Raw genomic sequence first — 20,783 nt, forward strand, 5'->3', positions numbered from 1 at the left:
ATTAGAAGCGCCTCTTGAAGAGTCATAGTGGTGCTTACTAACAATGCATTGCCTTCTTAGTTTGTCATTTCAATCTTTGTACGTTTTTACATTTAGCTTATGTGTTGTCATGAGTAATGCTGCAGTCTTTCCGCCGCAGGCAGATGAGGAAGACATTATCGGCCATTATCAGATGTCAAAGAACTCGGTCTTCCGCTAGGGGCGCTGCAGCTCTGATTTGTTGTGAAGCCACCGACATAAAAACAAACGGGTTCTGCTCCGATGTGTTCTTGTTTGTCTCTAGACTCTTTTTTCAGCTTATCCTCATATCACACGAGGCGGGAGGAATGATAGGGAAATACCGGTAATATACATGTAGAATCTCAGATGAGATCAATTTTGTTTTTTTATCTGTTCATCTTCTTACGCCGTATTTTTCTCTGTATCTTCCAGGGAGTCCTGCAAGATGACGTGTAAGGTGCGCCTCCTCGGGCTGGTCCTTCTAGGACTACATGCATTGTGTATAGCAGACGACGCACAAACCGAGCCCAGTGGAAATCTAGTCGAAACATTAGACAATGCCAAAGCCAAGCGTGACGATGCAGATAGCAATTTAGTATCACCGGACTCTTTAGCGAATAAACAAGCTGCCTTAGAATGGGCAAGAACATTGCGTGATCCGAAGGAAGCCAAACGAGCATGGAACGAAATGGGCATGTGGGGAAAACGCGCTGCAGATAAAAAAGCTTGGAATGAAATGGGCATGTGGGGAAAACGCGCTGCAGATAAAAAGGCTTGGAATGAAATGGGCATGTGGGGTAAACGCGCTGGAGATAAAAAGGCTTGGAATGAAATGGGCATGTGGGGTAAAAAACGCGCTTGGAATGAGATGGGCATGTGGGGAAAACGTGACGGAGATAAAAAGGCTTGGAATGAAATGGGCATGTGGGGTAAACGTGACGGAGATAAAGGGAAAAAAGCTTGGAATGAAATGGGCATGTGGGGAAAACGCGATGGCGATAAAGAGAAAAAGGCTTGGAATGAAATGGGAATGTGGGGAAAGCGTGATGGCGATAAAGAGAAAAAGGCTTGGAATGAAATGGGAATGTGGGGAAAACGTGATGGCGATAAAGAGAAAAAGGCTTGGAATGAAATGGGCATGTGGGGGAAACGTGACGGTGATAAGCGAGCTTGGAATGAAATGGGCATGTGGGGAAAACGTAATGCGGACCGGCGGGCTTGGAACCAGATGGGTATGTGGGGAAAACGAGACGCTGAGAAACGCACAAACGTACCGGCTGCAGCGGAAAAGGACAAACGCACATGGAACGATATGAACATGTGGGGCAAGCGGACAGCCCGAGATGTGAGTGGCGTGAAACGAAATTGGAATGGCATGAACATGTGGGGAAAACGGGACGGTGACAAAAAGGCTTGGAATGAAATGGGTATGTGGGGAAAGAGGAACTGGAATGGCATGTCAATGTGGGGTAAACGAGATGCAGAGCAAGCAACGAACGAAGAAAAACGAGCTTGGAATGAAATGGGCATGTGGGGCAAACGCGATGGCGATAAACGAGCATGGAACGAAATGGGCATGTGGGGTAAACGTAATGCAGATAAGCGAGCTTGGAATGAAATGGGCATGTGGGGTAAACGTAATGCAGATCGACGAGCATGGAATGAAATGGGCATGTGGGGAAAACGAAATTGGAACGGCATGAACATGTGGGGAAAACGAAGTGATGACGACAGTTCTAAGATTATGGACGCCATTATTGCCAATAAAATGGAGAAACTGTTAAACCAGGCAAGTGAGTAGAGGAGTTGCTTCTCTCACATTCTGTGTACAGGAGTGTTGACCCTTTTATAGCCATTACAAGTTAGTGGATGTACATTGGCCGGTGTCCTGTTTGTGTGTCTCCTTGCTTCACATGGGGGCTCGCGGCGAAGCCTGATACTATCACGTGGTCCTTACTCATCCCAAATAACCTTGACCTTTGAATTTTACTTTGTTAGTGAGATCAGGTTTCGAACCTTGATAAAAACTGATCGACAAATTGATTTAATTCAAATTCCGAGCAATTTGAAATAATATTTAAAAACCTGTTCACCAATGGATTATTTTGCTCCTTGCGATTACCTGCCTGTAGTTTCCCTGCCGCCAGTGAATAATTTTTTGAAGTATTTCAGCGATATCAAATGCTTGGATTCTAACGATGTGATTAGGCAGAGTATATGGGACAAATAATGTACAATACCATAAGCATTGATATGAACAACTACAAAATGTTAATGGACTATAGAGAGCCCTCAAGCGGAATAGTTTGTCATCAGATTTCAAATTCAAACTGTTGGAATATACTAACCTTGAACTTTTTGAAAGGAGTATGCTATCCCTGGTTTAGAGACTGAGTAGTGAGCCTCGCCTTGGTCCATATTGGCAAGCGACTAAAAAAACATGCTGGGCAAAGCAACCTTAATTTGCGGCCATTTCGAGTTTCCACCATGTTTTGTGTCGAGTGAGTACGTTATTATTGTGTCCTATTTTCCTGCATGCGTACGTGACCTATGTATGGGCACTGCGTGTCTTGTCGATAAATCCCTGTAGATTAAAATGAGAAAGATTAAGAGTGAGAACACAAACTTTTGGACCTCTCCAAATGGCGTTTTAAGGTAGCTTTGTCCCTCATGGAGTGTAGATATATGGCGTCAATCGGACTTGAACCCATCACGGTCTAGCAGTTGTGATAAGTAACCATCCTGGTTGTGTAACCTATGTGTAGATTATCATCGTGTTGGCTTTATTTAGTAAGGTATCGTGAAGTTCGCCAAAGAACCGGTGATATCGCTTGAACAAGCTGCTTGAAGAAGCGCCTTGTTTGTATTTTTTGTGCTGCATCACCCTGCTCACAAAAATCTTCGTGGTGGTATCCGTGTCGCAGGATACAAGATAAAGCCAAGCTATTTTTTGTTCGCCGACATTTGGTGAAGAAATTTTTCTGACTCATTCCTATATTCAACATAGTGATATGCATTCTGACAAAATTCTGCCGTTTTGCGTTCGCCAGCAGGTCTAATACATGTATAATAAAACAAACCGGATGAATTGGTGAATACGTTGGTAACATTTCTTGAGCTCAGAATGGCAGAAGCAAAAAAAACAAACAAATGCCTATCACTCTTTTTCAAGCTACTTGGCTCAAACTGGCCTACAGGCTTCTCAGATATTGTAAAAGTGGTTCTGAACAATGTAACACAGTGTTCTTGGAGTAGACATTTCTTTTAAGTTTAGCAAGTTTTACTGTTGACTAGTTGTTGATGTCTTGAGTTAGTTACGGTTGATACGGTTCCGAGACAGTGCGTCGCCATTATGGACCAAGTGGGTCAGAGCTTCAGATATATACATTACATTTCAACTCTACCGGTCTTTTACGTTGATACATACATAGAATCTGAAAAGTCAGCCATGAAATTTGATTGATTCGGAAAACGCTATGCCAATTCTAAAAGGTGTTTTACACACCAACTCGAGTTGGCGGTTTTCTGTTCAAAAGCCCGTTATCTGTCATAATCTCAGTTTTACATACATAGAGAAATCAACAAGAGAAACGTTTGCACGTCAAAACTATGTTAGTATGGTCAAAGGACATAAGGGTCAGTCGAGATGTCAGAATTCAGCCCTCACGGAGTAGGCATGGTGGTTTCCTAATATCAAACATATATCTTACAATGGAAAAAAATAGCCTGGGCGGGCATCCTTTAGTTTGTTTATCCCCGGCTCTCATGATAAGCCTGATACTTGCGAGAGTGCATTGAATGATTACACGACCTTCCAAACAGACAAATCGCTTATTTCTTAACCTTCATGACCAGCAAGGTCGATTGAACGGAACTGCTAATGCGAATTACCGCAAGCTGCAACTGAGAGGATGTTTGCTTTTAGTGCAAAAATACATGGAAATAACCAGACTGCATTTCGCGTAGACGTGTGCGAACATGCTTTTGAGAGTCAGCGGCAATTTTGAAAGAAGTGTTTTTCCTATCACACATATTAGCCATGTAAGAGAGCTTAAGAAATTGACCTTACCAGAAATTCTCGAAAGTTTCACCTGCATTAAGAGCAATTTAAGTTTGTAAATACTGGAACAAAGTTTGTGCTGGCAGCAGCATGTCTTATAAGTGTATTATGAGTGTTTCAGAATACATAAGTACCTTTGTGCGGCAACCGAAGTTGGAAGAAAACTTTTAATTTAGAATATAACTGTGTTGAGAGAAAATATTTGCATTGTGCAAAACTGTTGTCATACGATAATCGGACATTACGTAGTTGGCATATTACATTGATACACTTTGACACATTCTGTAGAGCCTTATAAGTACAAGTGCTGCCACCATACATAGTGTCATCTTTGGTACCATCCAGTCCCAACAGTTCTAACCCTGTAATATACTCTCCTAAGTGCCAGTGAACCATTCCTGCCAGAGCGAAACGGAGTAAACAGTGTGCATATATCAAAATAAAGGTAGTCAAGTTGAGTTCGCATGGGACAGTTTTAGAAGTAACCGGGTTTTTCTCTTTATCCCCTGATTCCAAATCCCAGTAACAATCAAATTCCTCCTCTTAGTGCTGTCACTGACGATACTGTTGCTCCACAATCCTGGGGCAGCCTGCTGAATGAAAGCTTCTGTCTTCATTCAACGTAAACCTATCCCGTTGTTACCAGTGCCATTCATCTTTATCCACAGCCATTCCATGCTGACCCAAACTTGTATTACCATTTTACATGTCTTGAAGATGACATTGGAAGCATTTACATGTTCCTACAAATGAGCTGTAGTCATGATGTTCCACGAACTGATGCCAGGGGGTCGCATAGATCCCAGTTTATTGCATTCTGATCGCCCCGGCACATCATGATATTAAGTGTGATTAAATAAACGTATCGTTCAAGTCCCGCGGAGTAATCCAGACAGTTCATGGAAAATCATGAAAACGGCTCATTCTTTTAATTAACCTCTGATGAGAACAGGCTGTGACTCTCGATTTATCTTTACAAACACAATACTGGGTGCAAAAAAGTATAACTCTCGTTTCTTAAGTTGAGTGAAGAAGCCATGTGACTACCTGCATGCTAAAAGCACTTACGTCGTTCCTGATTGGTCAGTTTAATATGACGACAAATAACAAAACCAATACGAAGTACTGTTACAAAAATCATGGCTTCTTCACTCTACTGACAACATCAGAATGAGTCTTGGTCTATTCTTCGCCTTTAGAGCAGGCGTGTACTTCAGCTTGTAGCAGTTCTTCACGGCAAAATGGTCGATGACAAATTCAATGACAAGTCCGTCCAGCATTAGCTGGCTGACGATAAATGCAGTAGGTAACCGTTCCATGGAACAAATATTATGCAATATGGTTGACAAAAGTCACTTGAAAGTTTACAAAATCTGGTATTTTTGGTATGTTTCATCAGACTTCTTTTTTGCCAAATTACCATGGCACTTAACGTCTCTTCATGATCGATCTTAAATCTCCCACGAAGATGTTGGACAATACTGTTTAGAAGCTGGCTGATTAAGATATTGCTAGTCACCTTCAACTGGCCGTAGATTTGGTTCCTGTGGTGTTATCAGACATGTTTGGGTTCGGAACTTCGGCTGGCTGACGTATGCTGGCAACCTACGACTAGCATGAGGCAATTTGAGATGAATGGAAACTACTCTTGTGATGGAATTAAAGTATATTTTGTGCATTTCTACATTTGTTTATACCTTGTTGTTATTTGACTTATCTGATCTGCATGGAAAAAAACGCCTTCTTTCTTTCCCTTGGTGGATCATTTTGCGAAAAAGGGGATGTTTGCAAATGAAAATATTGCTAATAACGTGGCCCTGCTTGTATTCTCAGGCAACGTAGTACTCAGCAGCGTTAGGCCAAATTCTCCCTTATCGTCATAACTCATGATAAATCATTGACTCGACGCTCGACCAGGCATAATGACCCTCAGATAAGTGCGATAAGTGAAGCTCCGTGCAATTTATCTCACAATGACTCCTGATTCTCTCAACAACGTGGCGTGTCAATGCACACGACGGCACCCAGTGATTAGTTGGTCGTCTCCGCAAAAACCAAAGCACTCAACCTAATGACACTTCGAAAGGATCCCGAGCAGGTTTGGTGCGGCGAACTCCGAACTATATAGAACCACCCCGACTTAGAAAATATTACACTGGTATAAGCCATCAGGCATATTGGATGATTACAGCGCGACCGGAACAGACATAAGAGGATTTCGCAATCTTACAAGCACTGAAATACTGAGATATGAAATTCGTATGGTTTTTTTACTCCTTTTGACGAGGTAACGCTATAGACGACATTAAAGAATAGGAAACCTATATTTTGGAAGATAGTTTCTTGTTCAGCCACTGACAACATCGCTTTAAAAGGACGTTGCTGATTAAAAAGTCACAGCTCATCCCGTAAACGCACACATTGCAGGGTTTAGCATACAAACAAGTACACGTATATCATTGTTTCTTATGACTTCTGATATTTTACAAAGGATTACTGAACGCCTCAAACCAAAAACGTCTTTTGCAAGTTGATATTTACAAATGTCGTCTTCGAAACATTTAGACAATAACTGGTAAAAGGTTACTCCCGTCGGCGTCGTGTTCATTTGCACTTCAGTAAAAGCTGTTTAAAAGAAGATTTGTTTTGGTCCCCTGGCTGCAAGTACCACAAGAGAACATAAGAACTGTCTCGTTGAATGAACCAGACAACGCCGAAGAGGAGACATTTACGGCTGCATTCACCACAAAGGTTCCTCGACAGAGATCGGCTGACGACCGTATCAGGAGTGAATTCGGATTTTTGTCAAGAGAAAGATCGCTCAGCTTATAGTACAGTGTATTACGTCAACTTAAGATACCTCATTCATCGAATGCTTTTCACATTTGCTTAAGGCTGCAGTCACTACACATTGCCTTCTAAACACTAAACGAAACATATCAGAAGTGCTATAATGAATCAGCACAGGAAAGACATGAGTAAGTAGTTATCATTCGTAGTGGTTGCAAGACCTGCCCGCTTTAGTGCCCGTATACGGTCAATACTACGACAATACCGGCTAAGTTGTATTGCTTCCTTTATTCGAGCATGAAACTCACTTAGATGGGATGACTTAGAAACCCATTAGAACAGAGATTCTACTAATGAAACCGTACTATCCTACCCACTCCGAAGAACGCACAATTCAGTACCCGCTGCGTCCATCGCCCCGCGATAACATTAAAAGCATTATCCATTCAACGCTATGACGAATTCAACAGGGGTCCGATGTTCTTGACTTGATCCAACTAATGGACATGCATCTTGGAGATCGTTGTTGAGGAAGTACAATGTCTTCGACTTAGCACGGCCAAATGTCAAATGTTGAAATTTTTACATTGAAAGGAACAGTGCTGAAATCGTTTGATTTCTAAATTTTCACTGCTTTTCAATCCACCTGTACGGATGCGTACGCAATAGCTGCAATTTCCAAATTCAAACCCCCTTCCTTCGTCGCGTACTTACTGAATGAATGGCCACTAAAAGAATTGTAACTTGTATTCTTTTTCCGGATGATACAGCTGTTTCAAAGACATTCGCAACGACGGCTAACGGTCTCTGACAGTTATTACGGATCCAAGTCATCGCTCTCTCCTTGTATCATATGGGCACGTGCTGATTGATATCATCCATGGGGACTGGTCACAAGTCTTCATCAGATAGCCAGACTATGGGGGCAGATACGAAAGAAATATGCGTGAGGAATTTTACATTCTCATATCGAAAGCACCTATTGATATGGAAAACGACGGTAAACATATAACGCGAATGTTGTCGCGGTGATGGCATGGCTGTTATGTGTGACGTGATGGTCATCTTGAGAGTAAAAGGTATTTTAAGAAGAAGGAGAAGAAGACAGAAAAGTAACTGTTGATTTCAACGATCTATAATGTGCCAAAAGTCAATCTGGGGATAAAAGATGATATCAGAAGTACATAACGAGAAAGGGATTCTTGATGATATACATCCCACACTGATTAGCTGCACAAATGTGCTTTATCAAGCTTAGAAATCGTCCCTGTTATTTTGTCGGAGAAAATAATATCAGTGATATGCTCTATCAGTGAAAGTCTTTGATCTAAAATGCTACTTTACAGCCTCAGTAAAACTTTCACTGTACGTGCCATCGTTTTGAAAAATACATTTCTGCCTTTATATCATGACATGGAATGACGAAATATCAAAGTGTCAACGATGAACAGACGGCATGAGCGAAATGTCATTTTACTTCGCTCGACAATTCACCGAGATGGCGAGTTTGGGTAAAGCTAGAAATTTTACTTGAATGGAAGAGCTTCAGGTGATATTTCTGTAGTTTTTCATTGTCTATAATTTATTTTAGTAAAAACTGTTGGAACACTGACATAGTTATCATTACCCACTATATTGTGACAATTCTCATATGATTGCGCCTTATAATTTGCTGGAATGAAATCTTTGCAGAAATCAATTATGTTTCTTTTGTCGTGAACAGACGGCATTAAATGCAGAATCACTCACATATTTCATAAATGATAAAAAAATGCTACTACATGTATTTATAACCCAAAAAAACCGATATCGAAATCTATATAATACCACGCCAGTCCCTGATAGTACACTAACAACCTAATAATTGATCTGAATCGTCACCCTCGGAATATACATCATGGATGCGACGCGACAATTTTTCTTTTAATCAGTTCAATTATTGGGTAGGAGAACCAATTAATCTAAATTGAGATATTGAGGCGAGTATTAGAAAAAGTATTTTTTTCTGCTTTGGAATTCTTAGTGTATGCCGGTGAATAGGGTTTTTTTATGTTTTCCATGTTCACAGTTTTTTATGCGTTCGAATCAGAATGGTGGTAGCTATTGCCAACCCTTAAGTCCTTCCCATCGAAGTAACGGATAATTTCACCTATTTTGTTAATTCTTTTCCCAATAAAAAAATGGAAGCAAGAGCGATACGGACATAACCGTAGAGAGCTTAGTAGAAATGCAAATACTAGTGACACGTGCTTTATGAATCTGTTTTACCGGTATATGTTTGCTAGCTTATGGTCACGACTGAGATTCGTGAGGATATCATAAATCTGCATTTTAACCTGAAAACATGATAAAAGAAGAAAAATATGATAGTGTTTTAATCTCAGATTTTAATAGCTCTCTCATACCATTCTCATTTCCTATAATATTTTTGCGCACGATCTCGAATTCCTTCCTCATCAGGCGTAAAGCTTCTACACCTTTGATATCGAAATATCAAGAGGAAGTCGCACATCACGTGACCGCGTAAGGAAGAGAATCACCATTCGCCTGAGAATGTTTACCCATTTCGCAAACAACCACCAACACCAGCGCCGCCACCCCCACCACCACTCTGTCACGTTCTGGTCATGCTAGCCTTTTTATGAAATCTACATGACGTGACATCATTAAAAAGGGTGCTCTCTTTTTGCTACATCGACTTTTCGCTACATCAACCTTTTGCTTCTTCGACAATGAATAAAATATCGTGCCGCTGTCTGTTAAGGTCAGCAAAGAGGTGGGTTCTACTCATGCGTAAGCTTCGTGTGCAATGTTGACATTATCGTTTTTGTACTACTTGCCACGTGCTAAGAATAGACACTCGTCCTGGTGACAGAGACAGTAAGCTGTGTCCCACCGAATCCAGTTGGACAACTTTAGAAGAGTTCGAAATTTAAAAATTAGCCTGCAAACGCTTATTTTTTGCCGCAGTCGATAGGCTTTTGAATAATGTCATGAGAATGCTTATGAATGCTTCTTCAGAAATTTGTTTCCCAATTACCATCTCATAGCGTGCTATTTTGATGGCATGTTTTTCAACTCACGGGACCTAAACTCTTTCTAATTGTTTTAGACATACCCCGGTAGGCCTATATATGAACGTGCCTACAAGGTTTTCTACATTCGTACATTAAAGGTTTGCTATGAAGTCGTTCCTGCAGTTTTAAAATGATAACGAACAGAAAAAATAAACTACATGAATTTCATGTTCCCTCCTACGATGAACGCGGCATGTGAAAACGACTGAATGATTAGTGTGTCATCATGCATCCAAAACTATTTAATTAATCAATTAAATTTAGCAAAAGCTCTGCCTTCCAGATAGAGCATTTATTGGTTCAAAACGCTTCGCTTGCTCATTTCACGGCTGGATTCGCGGCGAATACGCCAAATTGGCTTTGATTGGCTGGTTCCATTTATCGGATGCGGGCTCACAGGGTCAAACTAATTTCAATCAATAACCGCATAGGTTTTCAATAATCCTGACGGAAGCGTACACAAGGTATAACGAGCTAGACATCCGACAATTGAATAATGAAATCCGGGTATTGGCAGTCTTTTAACCACTTGAATTATTTATTGATTTCTACGAGGTGACAAATCTATTTGCAGACAAGTGTATATAATGGTATTTGATCTTGTGGTCCGAAATTAGATATTGGTTCCACATATCGCTCGGGATTCTGGACAGACTATTTATTGATTAGATAATCACAGGTATTCAATAGTATTTCCTCATTAGGCACATGAAGGTTTAGACTGAATGTTACCATCTATTAAATCAATATCTCACTCTAGCTTCCAACCTCGGGACAAACATGCCTAATCACAAAGCCAATCACCTATTGAATTAAAGACGCCTACGCAATCTTGACGTATAACACCGTAAGATGAGATGAAGTGAGACAGGATAAGCAGGCCAGTGGACACAACCAGTGACAACAACCTATACCGAAACTGTTGTCTTCTGATCATTATTGTAATCATTTTTACCGGGCTGTTGTAGTTTTCAGTGGGTTTTTTTGCTTTCCAAAAACTTCTGGAAACTAGCGCGTATTGATAATCTAAAGTATCTTATGACTTGCATGAATGTCAAGTCATTGGCCTGACCACCAATCTCTCGGAAGGAATTTTAGTGTATATACATAAAGTCTCAGTGCACTGTATATAACTAGTTGCCAACCACTTTTGTGACGACATAAAGAGTCCCTTTCTGTTTTTAATAATCGGCTACGACGGCCATTTCTTGCCATTGCTCTGTGCATGAGACTTATCCAAGCAGGATCAGGTTTAATTTCAGTCAATACGTTAATCAGTTGATTTAGTTTGTTCATATCCGTTTCGTTTGCATTCATTGCATAATTAATGTTCCAATTAGTTTATGCGTTCATGAGGACTACAGTTGTTATCAAAAGGGAGGTGACATCTCAGTTTCGGTAATGAATGGCAAAGGATTGGATGGACTTTTTAAGCTGTTCTCCAATAAGAAAATGATCTGAGCTATGCCTACAGTCGACAAGAGGCCTGCCATACACAAAAAACACCATCTAAGTCTGAAATACAAATGTGTATCGAGAGTTTTGCCCTTGAATAAGATAGTTTCTTTTACGTTAATACCCGTCAAACTTATGTAGAGATGAAAAAGAAGTGAAGCATACCTCTGGGAAGACGCCGGACGTACCACACTTCTCCGAGACGACGACTACGTCCATCAATCTCATCCAAAAGTAGACTATAGTGATGAGGAGGAGTTTACTGTTTTGTTGGAAGACATCCGGTATCTGTAGAATGCGCAGAAAACACTATGTATGCCCCTTTATTTTACATTTTCGACTCCACACTGACTGTGTACACTCTCAGAAATAAATTGTTTTGAGGCCGGTCAAAACTTTAAAGATTTTCGGCAACCATAAATATGCACCCCATAGAAACCTCTTTTAGCAAAATGAAAATTCCTCATAGCTTTTTGAGATTCTGAAAAAACTTTCCTGGGACACCTGTGCGACTGATATTAATCTATCTGTAATGTACAAATATTCTGAGGTACTCGATTTGGTGAAAATACATTTAATGTGTTAACGTTTAAAAAACACGGATTTACTTCCACTTCGGTTGCTTCAAACGTTTATATTCCCACAAGGATGTATTCGATTAAAGTAAAAGAGGATTAAATCTGCCGTCTAAGACGTATTGTTCAGTAATGGATTTTCATCAGAGGATTGAATTCAAATTCAATGCAGCTACTTTTTTTGTAGCTGCTCTTTCGAACAAGTCTTGAAGACGGATAATTCAATATCGATGAAGAGCTTCTGATGTTCACACAATTCATCTATAATATCTAAAGGTACATATATTGAGGCCTTTAGATTGGGAAATTGTCCTGTGTTAACAATGCTTCAGTGTACATGGGTCATACTAGACATCCTGTTTCAGCCCTTAAAGCGGTACGCCGTTCGTAGATGTAATTACTGGTGGTCCAGGAAAATAGAAATGCAGTTATGCCCAATGCCGTAGTACTATTTTGTATGCACACGAATTTGCTGAAAGTTGGTATTTGTAGTATTTGGATACATGTATCTGTATACACAACGGCAATGCTGGAATTTATACCTAGTTCGTATTTAAGCAATTGGAAACTTTTAAATACAATTAGTGCAGCCGTCAAGGCCAGAAAAGTTCACACGACCCGTAATTCCTTTTTAATGTGCGGTAAACTGTAAGAAAACCATTTATTTGTTAATCATTAACAGGTATATACAAGTATTGGCTAAGAGAAAACTGAACAGAATATAATTTGAGAAATACAAGTTTAAATAACTCACCAATTCGTGGCTAGTTTACTGGGTAAAAAATACACCGCTCCAAGGGCATGGCAGAAGACTAACTAAAATAGGTTCCCTCATGTGCACTCACAGCTCAGGCCAAGGTTAATTATATAAGCTATCTCATTAGGCCTACTATTATTACAGCAAGTCAGAAACTCCACAAGGGCCTGAGCGATAACTGCAACAGAAGGGGACCAAATGTAAAATATAAAAAGGTAACTTAAAGAAAAAGTAATTTGAATAAAAATTGAATGAAAACCTTCACAATTAGTTGTAGACCCTTAGAATAAGCATGATGTCTTCTGATGTTCAACCAGACTATACGTGAGATTCACAGATTCTCATGTTCGATTCTCAAGTTTCGTCTTCTCTATTGGTACTAGTTCTTATCTCCCAGGGACTGAAGAGCTGAGACCTTGATCCAGGGTACATGAACCCCTACGATCATTGGCAGAATATTGGGAGCTCAGCAAAGAAGGCATTAATCCAGTTAAAATGAAGTGTTCATAACCGTGTTCATGTATTATAGGAGTAGATGGGTAAGTAAAATCATCAATACCAAGGTCACTTTCCATGCTACAGTACTTTCCACCACCAACTTTCAATTATTGTTAACCTAGTCTGAGGAACATATTCCTGGTAACAAAGTACGGCAATTGCATTCTAGCGTGCTCACCAATCATATTTGACGCGTTTGTGCGTTGCCAATGCTGCGAGCCACACAAAGATGATCACTGCATGGACGGCTTACTTGGTACTTTGTCAGTTATTAAAATCGTCCATTTCTGTCTTCTTCAAGTCGTTAATGGAGCTGTTGGTACTATGTGTCGCAGGCTCGTGGATTATATATGTTTCTTTAACAGAAGAACGTAAACTGCGGTGACAAGCAATAAAAAACCAAAATCTTCTCACCTGTGCTTTCAGCTGTCATTACACTGCAACACATCAATCGGAATCCTATATATCTCGGGGGAAAAATACGGCGCACAAACTCTTCCAATACAGATATTTCTGTTTTCCGTGATATGATTGGGTAATATTGCAATCGTTTGGGGGTCTTTTATCGCATAAGTGTATCTGGTGAAGGTCCTTAAAAGTAGCAATTATGGACTTATCTGAAAACGTTACACAACGGGATATTTCATCTCTCTTCCTTCCGATGTATGAGCCAAGTGCCTCTACCGACGGTATGGGGTAACGAAATCGTACATTTTCTGGCTTGCGTACACTTACGTTCAGGCCTTCCGGTCGTGACGTTCAATTGTTCTACACATGGTTCTGCATTCGGGAGAGTGATGTAACTCACGCGTACTTCGCGTAAACATTCTTTCAAATTCCGCGCATATTTATGTACACATGAAATCAGTATGGTATTCGGTTGACGGCGGAGATAATGCACTGAATGTACAGGCCATGCATTGAATTCCGCCGTCGACACGTACGAAACGAGCAGCATTCGACCACTATTCACTCCATCCGTGTCCCACAGTTCTCACAGCTCTGAACTACACAAAGCAATAGACATCGCTACTTTTTCATTTATTGCCGCAACATCGATCTCGACATTCTATGAAATAACAGAGGTGCCATGAAAAAAACATACAATTTAGTCTTAAACGCACTTCATCTTTTTTTAAAATCTTTTTCTTCCAAGACAGTTTGTCAGTAATTAGTCGTGCAAGAAATTTATCGTGTCGCATACGATGGGGTAATTGTCGAACAAGGAAACACAGCTGTGTTTTGATGAAAAAAGCGCGAACTTTCACACGAGCAGACGATTTGGTTGGTGTAGAATGTGGCAGGGCGCTTTGGTGATTTTACGGCACGTGATGATTGTGTTCGATGGAGTAGCAGGAGTTTTATTGAAATTAAACTGCTTGGTTGCTGTTCGTTGCATCATCATGTTATACGACCTCCCCTTTAGGCTTGTAGTGAGATCTAATCTGGCAGTAGATTTTAGATCTTAAAAAAAACAGGTGCTTTGTCACTCCTGCACGAAAGAAGTATGTATGCAGGAAAGCAAAGCAATAATGCGCACATTTACCGAAGTCATCCTTTAAACGAATTTGGATTGACCATTGCTGTTTTTTGCTGCAAATTCTGGTCGCCAAATTGAATGACTCGGCGAAGGATAGATTGACGCGGATGCTCTAATTATTACACAAATTACCTTTAAATTGGCCTCGGTCGTGTATCAACTTCCGAACGATCAACAAGGTGACGGTAAAAGAAATCCGAGTGCTTCCTCGCATCCGGTGCCTGTCGCACGCATTATCACACTCACTTATCCCCTCTTAGCCAACAATAAATCTTAATTTGTCCATATTTGTCCTCGATGATTCCATATCTTCTAAATGAGAATAACTATGTGGCAATTCCTGCCCTGGGCTTCATACTTATCCGTAAATTGATACGCTAACCTATCGCCTCGAGCTGGGGGCAATGGTGGCTGAGAGCTGCTATTGAGACGAGGATCACTTACCTTAAGTCTCTCCTTGAGTGTTGCTTGTTACCGTTCCTCAATCATCATGATTCACAGGAGAGCGAGATGGAGAAACACAAGGTTGGGAATCTCACGCCAAATCGCTGTTATAACGCAAAATGTCCTGGTCGATTTTATACTCTAGGAGGAAACCAGATGTCGCGGAGGAACCCTACGCTGTCGAAGAGAGTCGCCCTCTCTATCACATGAGTATACTGGGATCGACCGGAATCGAACCCGGGACCGAAGGCGCCGATGTTTCCATTGCGCCACTCCAGTGTAGTTGTGACAGCCCAGTGTGGTCTTGCCAGTGGATGTTGTCTGTGACAGCCTGTTACCATGCTGGTGAGTATGGTCGGAAACTGGTTCATGGTTCATGTCGGAAACTGGTTCATGTCCGACACCGGTTTGTGTCGGAAACCTGTTCATGCCGGTAACTGGTTCATGTCGGAAACTGGTTCATGTCAGAAACTGGTTCATCTCGGAAACTGGTTCATGTCGGGGACTGGTTCATGTGACACACCAACCTTCAACTAAGAATCTCAGAGTGTCTTCGAACAAGGTCCTAAACGTCTTAATTAACATCCAAAGCTGAAATAGTCTCAGAATCTTCTTACAGGAAATTCTAATGGCTTCTCAGTTCTTTGCACTGCATGCTGTGCGGTTGAGAGCGCCATTTTTGTCAAGCCCTGCCCGCGAGGATTCCGTTATCTGGTCCTCAAACAGAGTTCTTTTCCTGTATCTCGGATAGATCAGAGTTACGGATCCTTGACTTCCTGTTAGAGGTGCTGTTAAAGTTCAGAGAGATCTTTGATGTACGGATTGTTACTCAAAATGCTCCGGCATCAAGAACTGTTCCAGCGAATGATAAGCTACGGTGTACATCCCCTAATCTACTCCGCCTATCGACACTTTTGTATACGACATAGGAGTAAAAAATACTGATCTCAGGATGACTGAGCAGTAAACATAATCTTCCTTCAAGAACATAAAATTTTGATCGCGATCTGTTGCTGTGGATTATTTGACAAGGGTCGGTCGGTGCCTTGATAGGTCACAATTAAAATTGTGGTTATGCCTACATCAGGCTGTGATGTGGATAAGGACGGATATTTGTATTTTTACGGGCACGAGTGATAACGTTACTTAATGGGAACGACTGCAAACAGGAGCAAGGTATATACTAGTTTCTGATGAAAGCTTGTCGAGTTGGGTGCGACACACCGCCTGAGGACGTCTGAGGCTATTATCTGTGGACTGATATCAATGGTTCTGCTGCCGACAAAATTGGAAGATCCTGACAATTTTAATTACACTTAGATCGCGACAAGACAATAGCCGTCTGCAGGATGGCAATCAGTATAATATTAATCACTAGGTCTGCGGTCGGTAGGCGGATCAACTGTCAGGTGTTGATTGATTGATTTCAAAGTCAAATAACACTCTGACTTTTCGATGATTAGAATTAAACTTGTAACGTGGATGAGTATCTGGAGATAATGTCAAGGTCGGTGTCTCTATGGGTGGTCTGGGTACGAAACTTATAATCAATCACGACCACTTGCTGCATGTAACTGGCCGCGGCGTACCTAGTATACGTGGGTCTATATAGGCCTTGGGGTTCAGGGTATAACAAAAACTTATATCCATCGAGGTTTGAGGCGGATTCACACCCTTACATCTCTCGAACCTAATCTATCACGTCCACAACATCACACAAGGACCGTGATACCCTTTCTGCCGCCGGGGAAGAGATGCCTCATTGCACTCTGCCATCATTAAAATCAGAATACACTCGGATTGTGAGAATCGGGCAGCTGGGTCACCAAACTGGCCATTCGACTGGAAATCTCGGGATTCATGGCTATTGCTACATATCTAAGGTAAAGTGGGCGAGAAAAATCTAGAAGGGTCTCAGGAACGCTTTGTTTTCGGATGACTATTGTAGTGTATAGTGCGGATTTTATAATGATAGATGTACATCACACACACACACTGAAAAACTATGTTCATGGGCCATAGATTTTAAGGAATCTAGATAGGAGCGCCGACGTTTCAGTCTGCAGTTTGTCCCAGAATATCACTAAACAGTCAATTGTAATCTGAGCCCACCTCTGTGACAAGGCGCCGTCTCAACGACCCGCAAAATCTAACACGAATCCCGAAATTTTAATAATCGATCCAAACTTCTTTCTGATCGATCTTACTTGACGAGATTTTGACATCAGAAGTCAAATTTGACTATTCTGGTCATGCTGAGACGCGACCCTATTCGTTCTCCACTCCAAATCTGAATCGACGGTCGAGAAAATTATCGTGTCATCGTCTTGTCAATGGAGCCCTGCGTTACAATGGGAGCTCTACGTGATGAAGTTATTGATCAGATAAGGGAGAGACGCCCACGGGTCCGAAATATTTAATTGAGTTTCCTCCGATTGTTGATTTAGAAGCCAGGATTATCATTGAGAGCCAAGTGTCGACCAGGACATAGCTGTTATGTAAAATGTATGATTAGCTCTAACAGTATTCGTGACATGTAACGCAACCAAAATTCCTGGTCAGGTTAACTAGACGAGATGGTTTTTGATATGGCTGGCGAATATCAGGTGACAAAGCAGAGAAAATCAGGAAAGTGATCGCCGGCAAGAGCACGACCATACCGAATACGCGATACGCATGGCAGAGGTGTGATTGGCGTTGCAATACGCGAAGTACACAGTTGTCGGATGATTCGAAGATAATCGACCCGAACTTTGGGGCAAATCCGCCAATTCGGGCACTCTGCCATATGCGCGCCATTGCCACAATCGTCATCTGGTAGCGATGCGGACTGATATTTCAATATGGCCACGACGATTGGCATTAAAGGGACTACGTTCCTAAATTGTGTCCCCTCTGTCGAGACCATCGGGAAGTAATCTAGAGTGACTAGGGTTGAAGTTAAAGTGTCAAATTATCGACTCTTGATAGCAATACCCTCAATTATGAATCATGCAAACCTGTGGCCAACAGCTGTTTAGCAACGTGGGTGGATAGGCAGACGACACTGTTTCACCTTCTGCTTCCGGTACCCCTTGATTGAGGGGACGGGTGATGGCTCCATCACATGTCGGGTATACAGCCATTTTGATGATGTCACTGCAAAGGGTGGTCAGTTGACATTTACGGAAAGTTGTCTCATCGCGATGAACACACCAACATGCAATCAGAAACTTGCTCATGATCAGTTGCCGAGCATCTGCGGAGTCTTCATTTGTCATTTTCTCAGTTCATTGCTCAGTCTTAACTTCTATGTCCCTTTAAAGGCCGCGGTATACTGGCGATGTCACCGCATTGGCGTCTTGACCACAAAGGTTTTGAGGCTTTGGCGGCAAGTGACGGTCCAGGGTGCTACAGCAAGCCAAAGTCACGCACCCTTGTAGAGCCCGATAGTGAAACTCAGGATGCATCATTGGTGACACCTGTTGACGAATCATTCCTCTTGGACGGTTGTGTCTGGGACGTGCCTTAAAGCAAGTCTGGTTGTGGTGAGAAAGTAATTTGAGAACACATGGCACGCAAAATACATTTTGTTATTTCCATTGACAAAGCAATGACAAATTAATCAATCCCAACCAAAACAGTACTGTACACAATGCTGTCGGCAACGAGATGGTCACAACACCATGCGATTGTTTTTTATATATTTGCAAAACATGATGAAATGTATACATGAAGTTGTCTAGTGGGTTGGGTAGGACTCTATTGATATCACGCGTCTGGGTCAAATTCAGGACAAGAGCGTGATCTGTGTTAGCAGAGGCGATATTCTTCGATCTTCATGTACTTGGATATAGTGTGGAGTTGAGCATTGAACAGTCTGTCTGCCTTGGAGAATGGTATGAAGTTCAGGGTTCGGTTGTTCAAAACACATTCTGTCACTTACGCTGGCTTTACCTCCTTCAGTTAAACCCTTAAACTTAACGCCAGCGGTTTGACACAACTTGTTTTGAACAACCGAGTCCAGAAGCACTAAATTACTTCCGGCGCCGATATCTCGACAACGTTTGACATTTCGAGGGAGAGTTACGGTCATTTCATAACATATGAAAGATGAATAAATAGTGCTGAAGGAATCTGGTGTGTTCTCTATTTGGCTGCGATGTGGCTGAGTCAGTCTGTCATCAAAGTAATGGTCATGCCAATAAATGTACATGCCAAGGGCTACTTTGTACAACTTTATCAATAGTGTAATCATAAATGGTGATGATGAATGTGCAAGTCATGCCCGGCTTGTTTCATTTCATCGTTAGATGGGCATATTCTCACAAAGGTTTGTATGTAAAATGCAGAGAATAGCCCAGTAAACTTATAATGAGCAAGACTACAATTCAGGACAATGGACAACTTGGGCATGAGAGATGTTGGTTTTTCATATCAAAATGGCTTCCAGCAGTACCGTGATAACTGCAAGGAATGTGCCAGAAAGGGGTATAAACATACAATGTTCTATGCCTGCATGAAATTCACATGCCGTGACCAAAACTGCCTCGCAACACTGGCGAGAAGTGTTATAAGAGATCAGCGTCTGTCGATACTGCAAGCGGCGGCGCATGGTGGCAGGCAGACGTATTATCCTCCTGGCAGGTAAACCCAACGCCCATGTGGTCCCTTTAGTAACGAAGGAAATAGGGAACTCGTTTAGCACCAAGATATTTGCATTTTTGAGACTTGTCGGCGGGTGAATCAACTGTGCCTATAATCAGTGGGAATGTCCTCCTGAACTGGTGCAGCATCAACTATGGGTATTAGACAAATAAAAGATGCAGCAAATAATTGATGCTGAGGTTTATTTTACATTAATTTCTATTTGTCTGCCAGCAGCCAGGGATTAGAGATGTCCTTAGCTTCGAACGGGGGTACAATCGAGTCAGTTGCCATTGATGGTTTCGAACAAGTGAGATAGATCGGTAGAAGCAGATGTGACAGCCTTATTGCTGGCCAGGTTTCCTGGGGAGGCTCTGCAGAGGACCTATCTATGTTAGAAATTCCTCACAAAAGTGCTCGAATTCTGACCTCGACCAAGAACCGCCCCGATAGTGCTCCCTTTACGGCCTATAGTGCACTGCCTTCGACAGACACCGTAGATTGTGGAGCGAAAGGACGGTGCAGCGTGGTTTCCTGTGGCATGTGGAAGCTGCTGCGGTCAATATATTACAATGTACCAATATTGAGCATGTTACAGAAAAATAACTTTCGGTCAAATCACATGAGGGAGAAAAATCACATCAACAAAGCTACTCTCCCGTCAAAATCCCCTCACGCAAAAACTCTACAATTTTCTTTCAAGATAGAAGCGCCGATCTTCGCGCATGGGCGGCGATCGCAGCGACGGGAGGCCTTTACCAGGGCGTTGCTTTGAATCGACGAGTCTCTCCGACTGGTGATTTCACGGCGGTTATGCGAAAGATTTCCAGATTGTCCTTGTCCGTGCCGATGATATATTTTGATGCCCACCAAGAATGACGATCGGTTTTGGTCGTTGTGAGGAGGAGCGACTGATTCAGCCAAACCGCTGGGGCGAGGTCAAATGATTTGCCAGATGATA

The 20,783-nt window shown here is 41.7% G+C and overlaps 1 protein-coding gene across 4 annotated transcripts in view; it reads left to right on the forward strand.

Moving 5' to 3' along the window:
• Positions 1-5,744, forward strand: part of LOC135492470 (LWamide neuropeptides-like) — a 79,853-nt gene extending 74,109 nt beyond the window's left edge. For all 4 annotated transcript variants that reach the window (XM_064778974.1, XM_064778975.1, XM_064778973.1 and 1 more), the window contains one exon: positions 433-5,744. In XM_064778974.1, coding sequence (XP_064635044.1) covers positions 446-1,801 — 1,356 coding nt within the window. In that variant the 5' untranslated portion in view covers positions 433-445 and the 3' untranslated portion in view covers positions 1,802-5,744. The remainder of the gene's footprint in view (positions 1-432) is intronic.
• Positions 5,745-20,783: the final 15,039 nt, after the last annotated feature.

Source organism: Lineus longissimus, chromosome 8 (assembly GCF_910592395.1).
Source record: "Lineus longissimus chromosome 8, tnLinLong1.2, whole genome shotgun sequence".
Classification (NCBI taxonomy): domain Eukaryota; kingdom Metazoa; phylum Nemertea; class Pilidiophora; order Heteronemertea; family Lineidae; genus Lineus; species Lineus longissimus.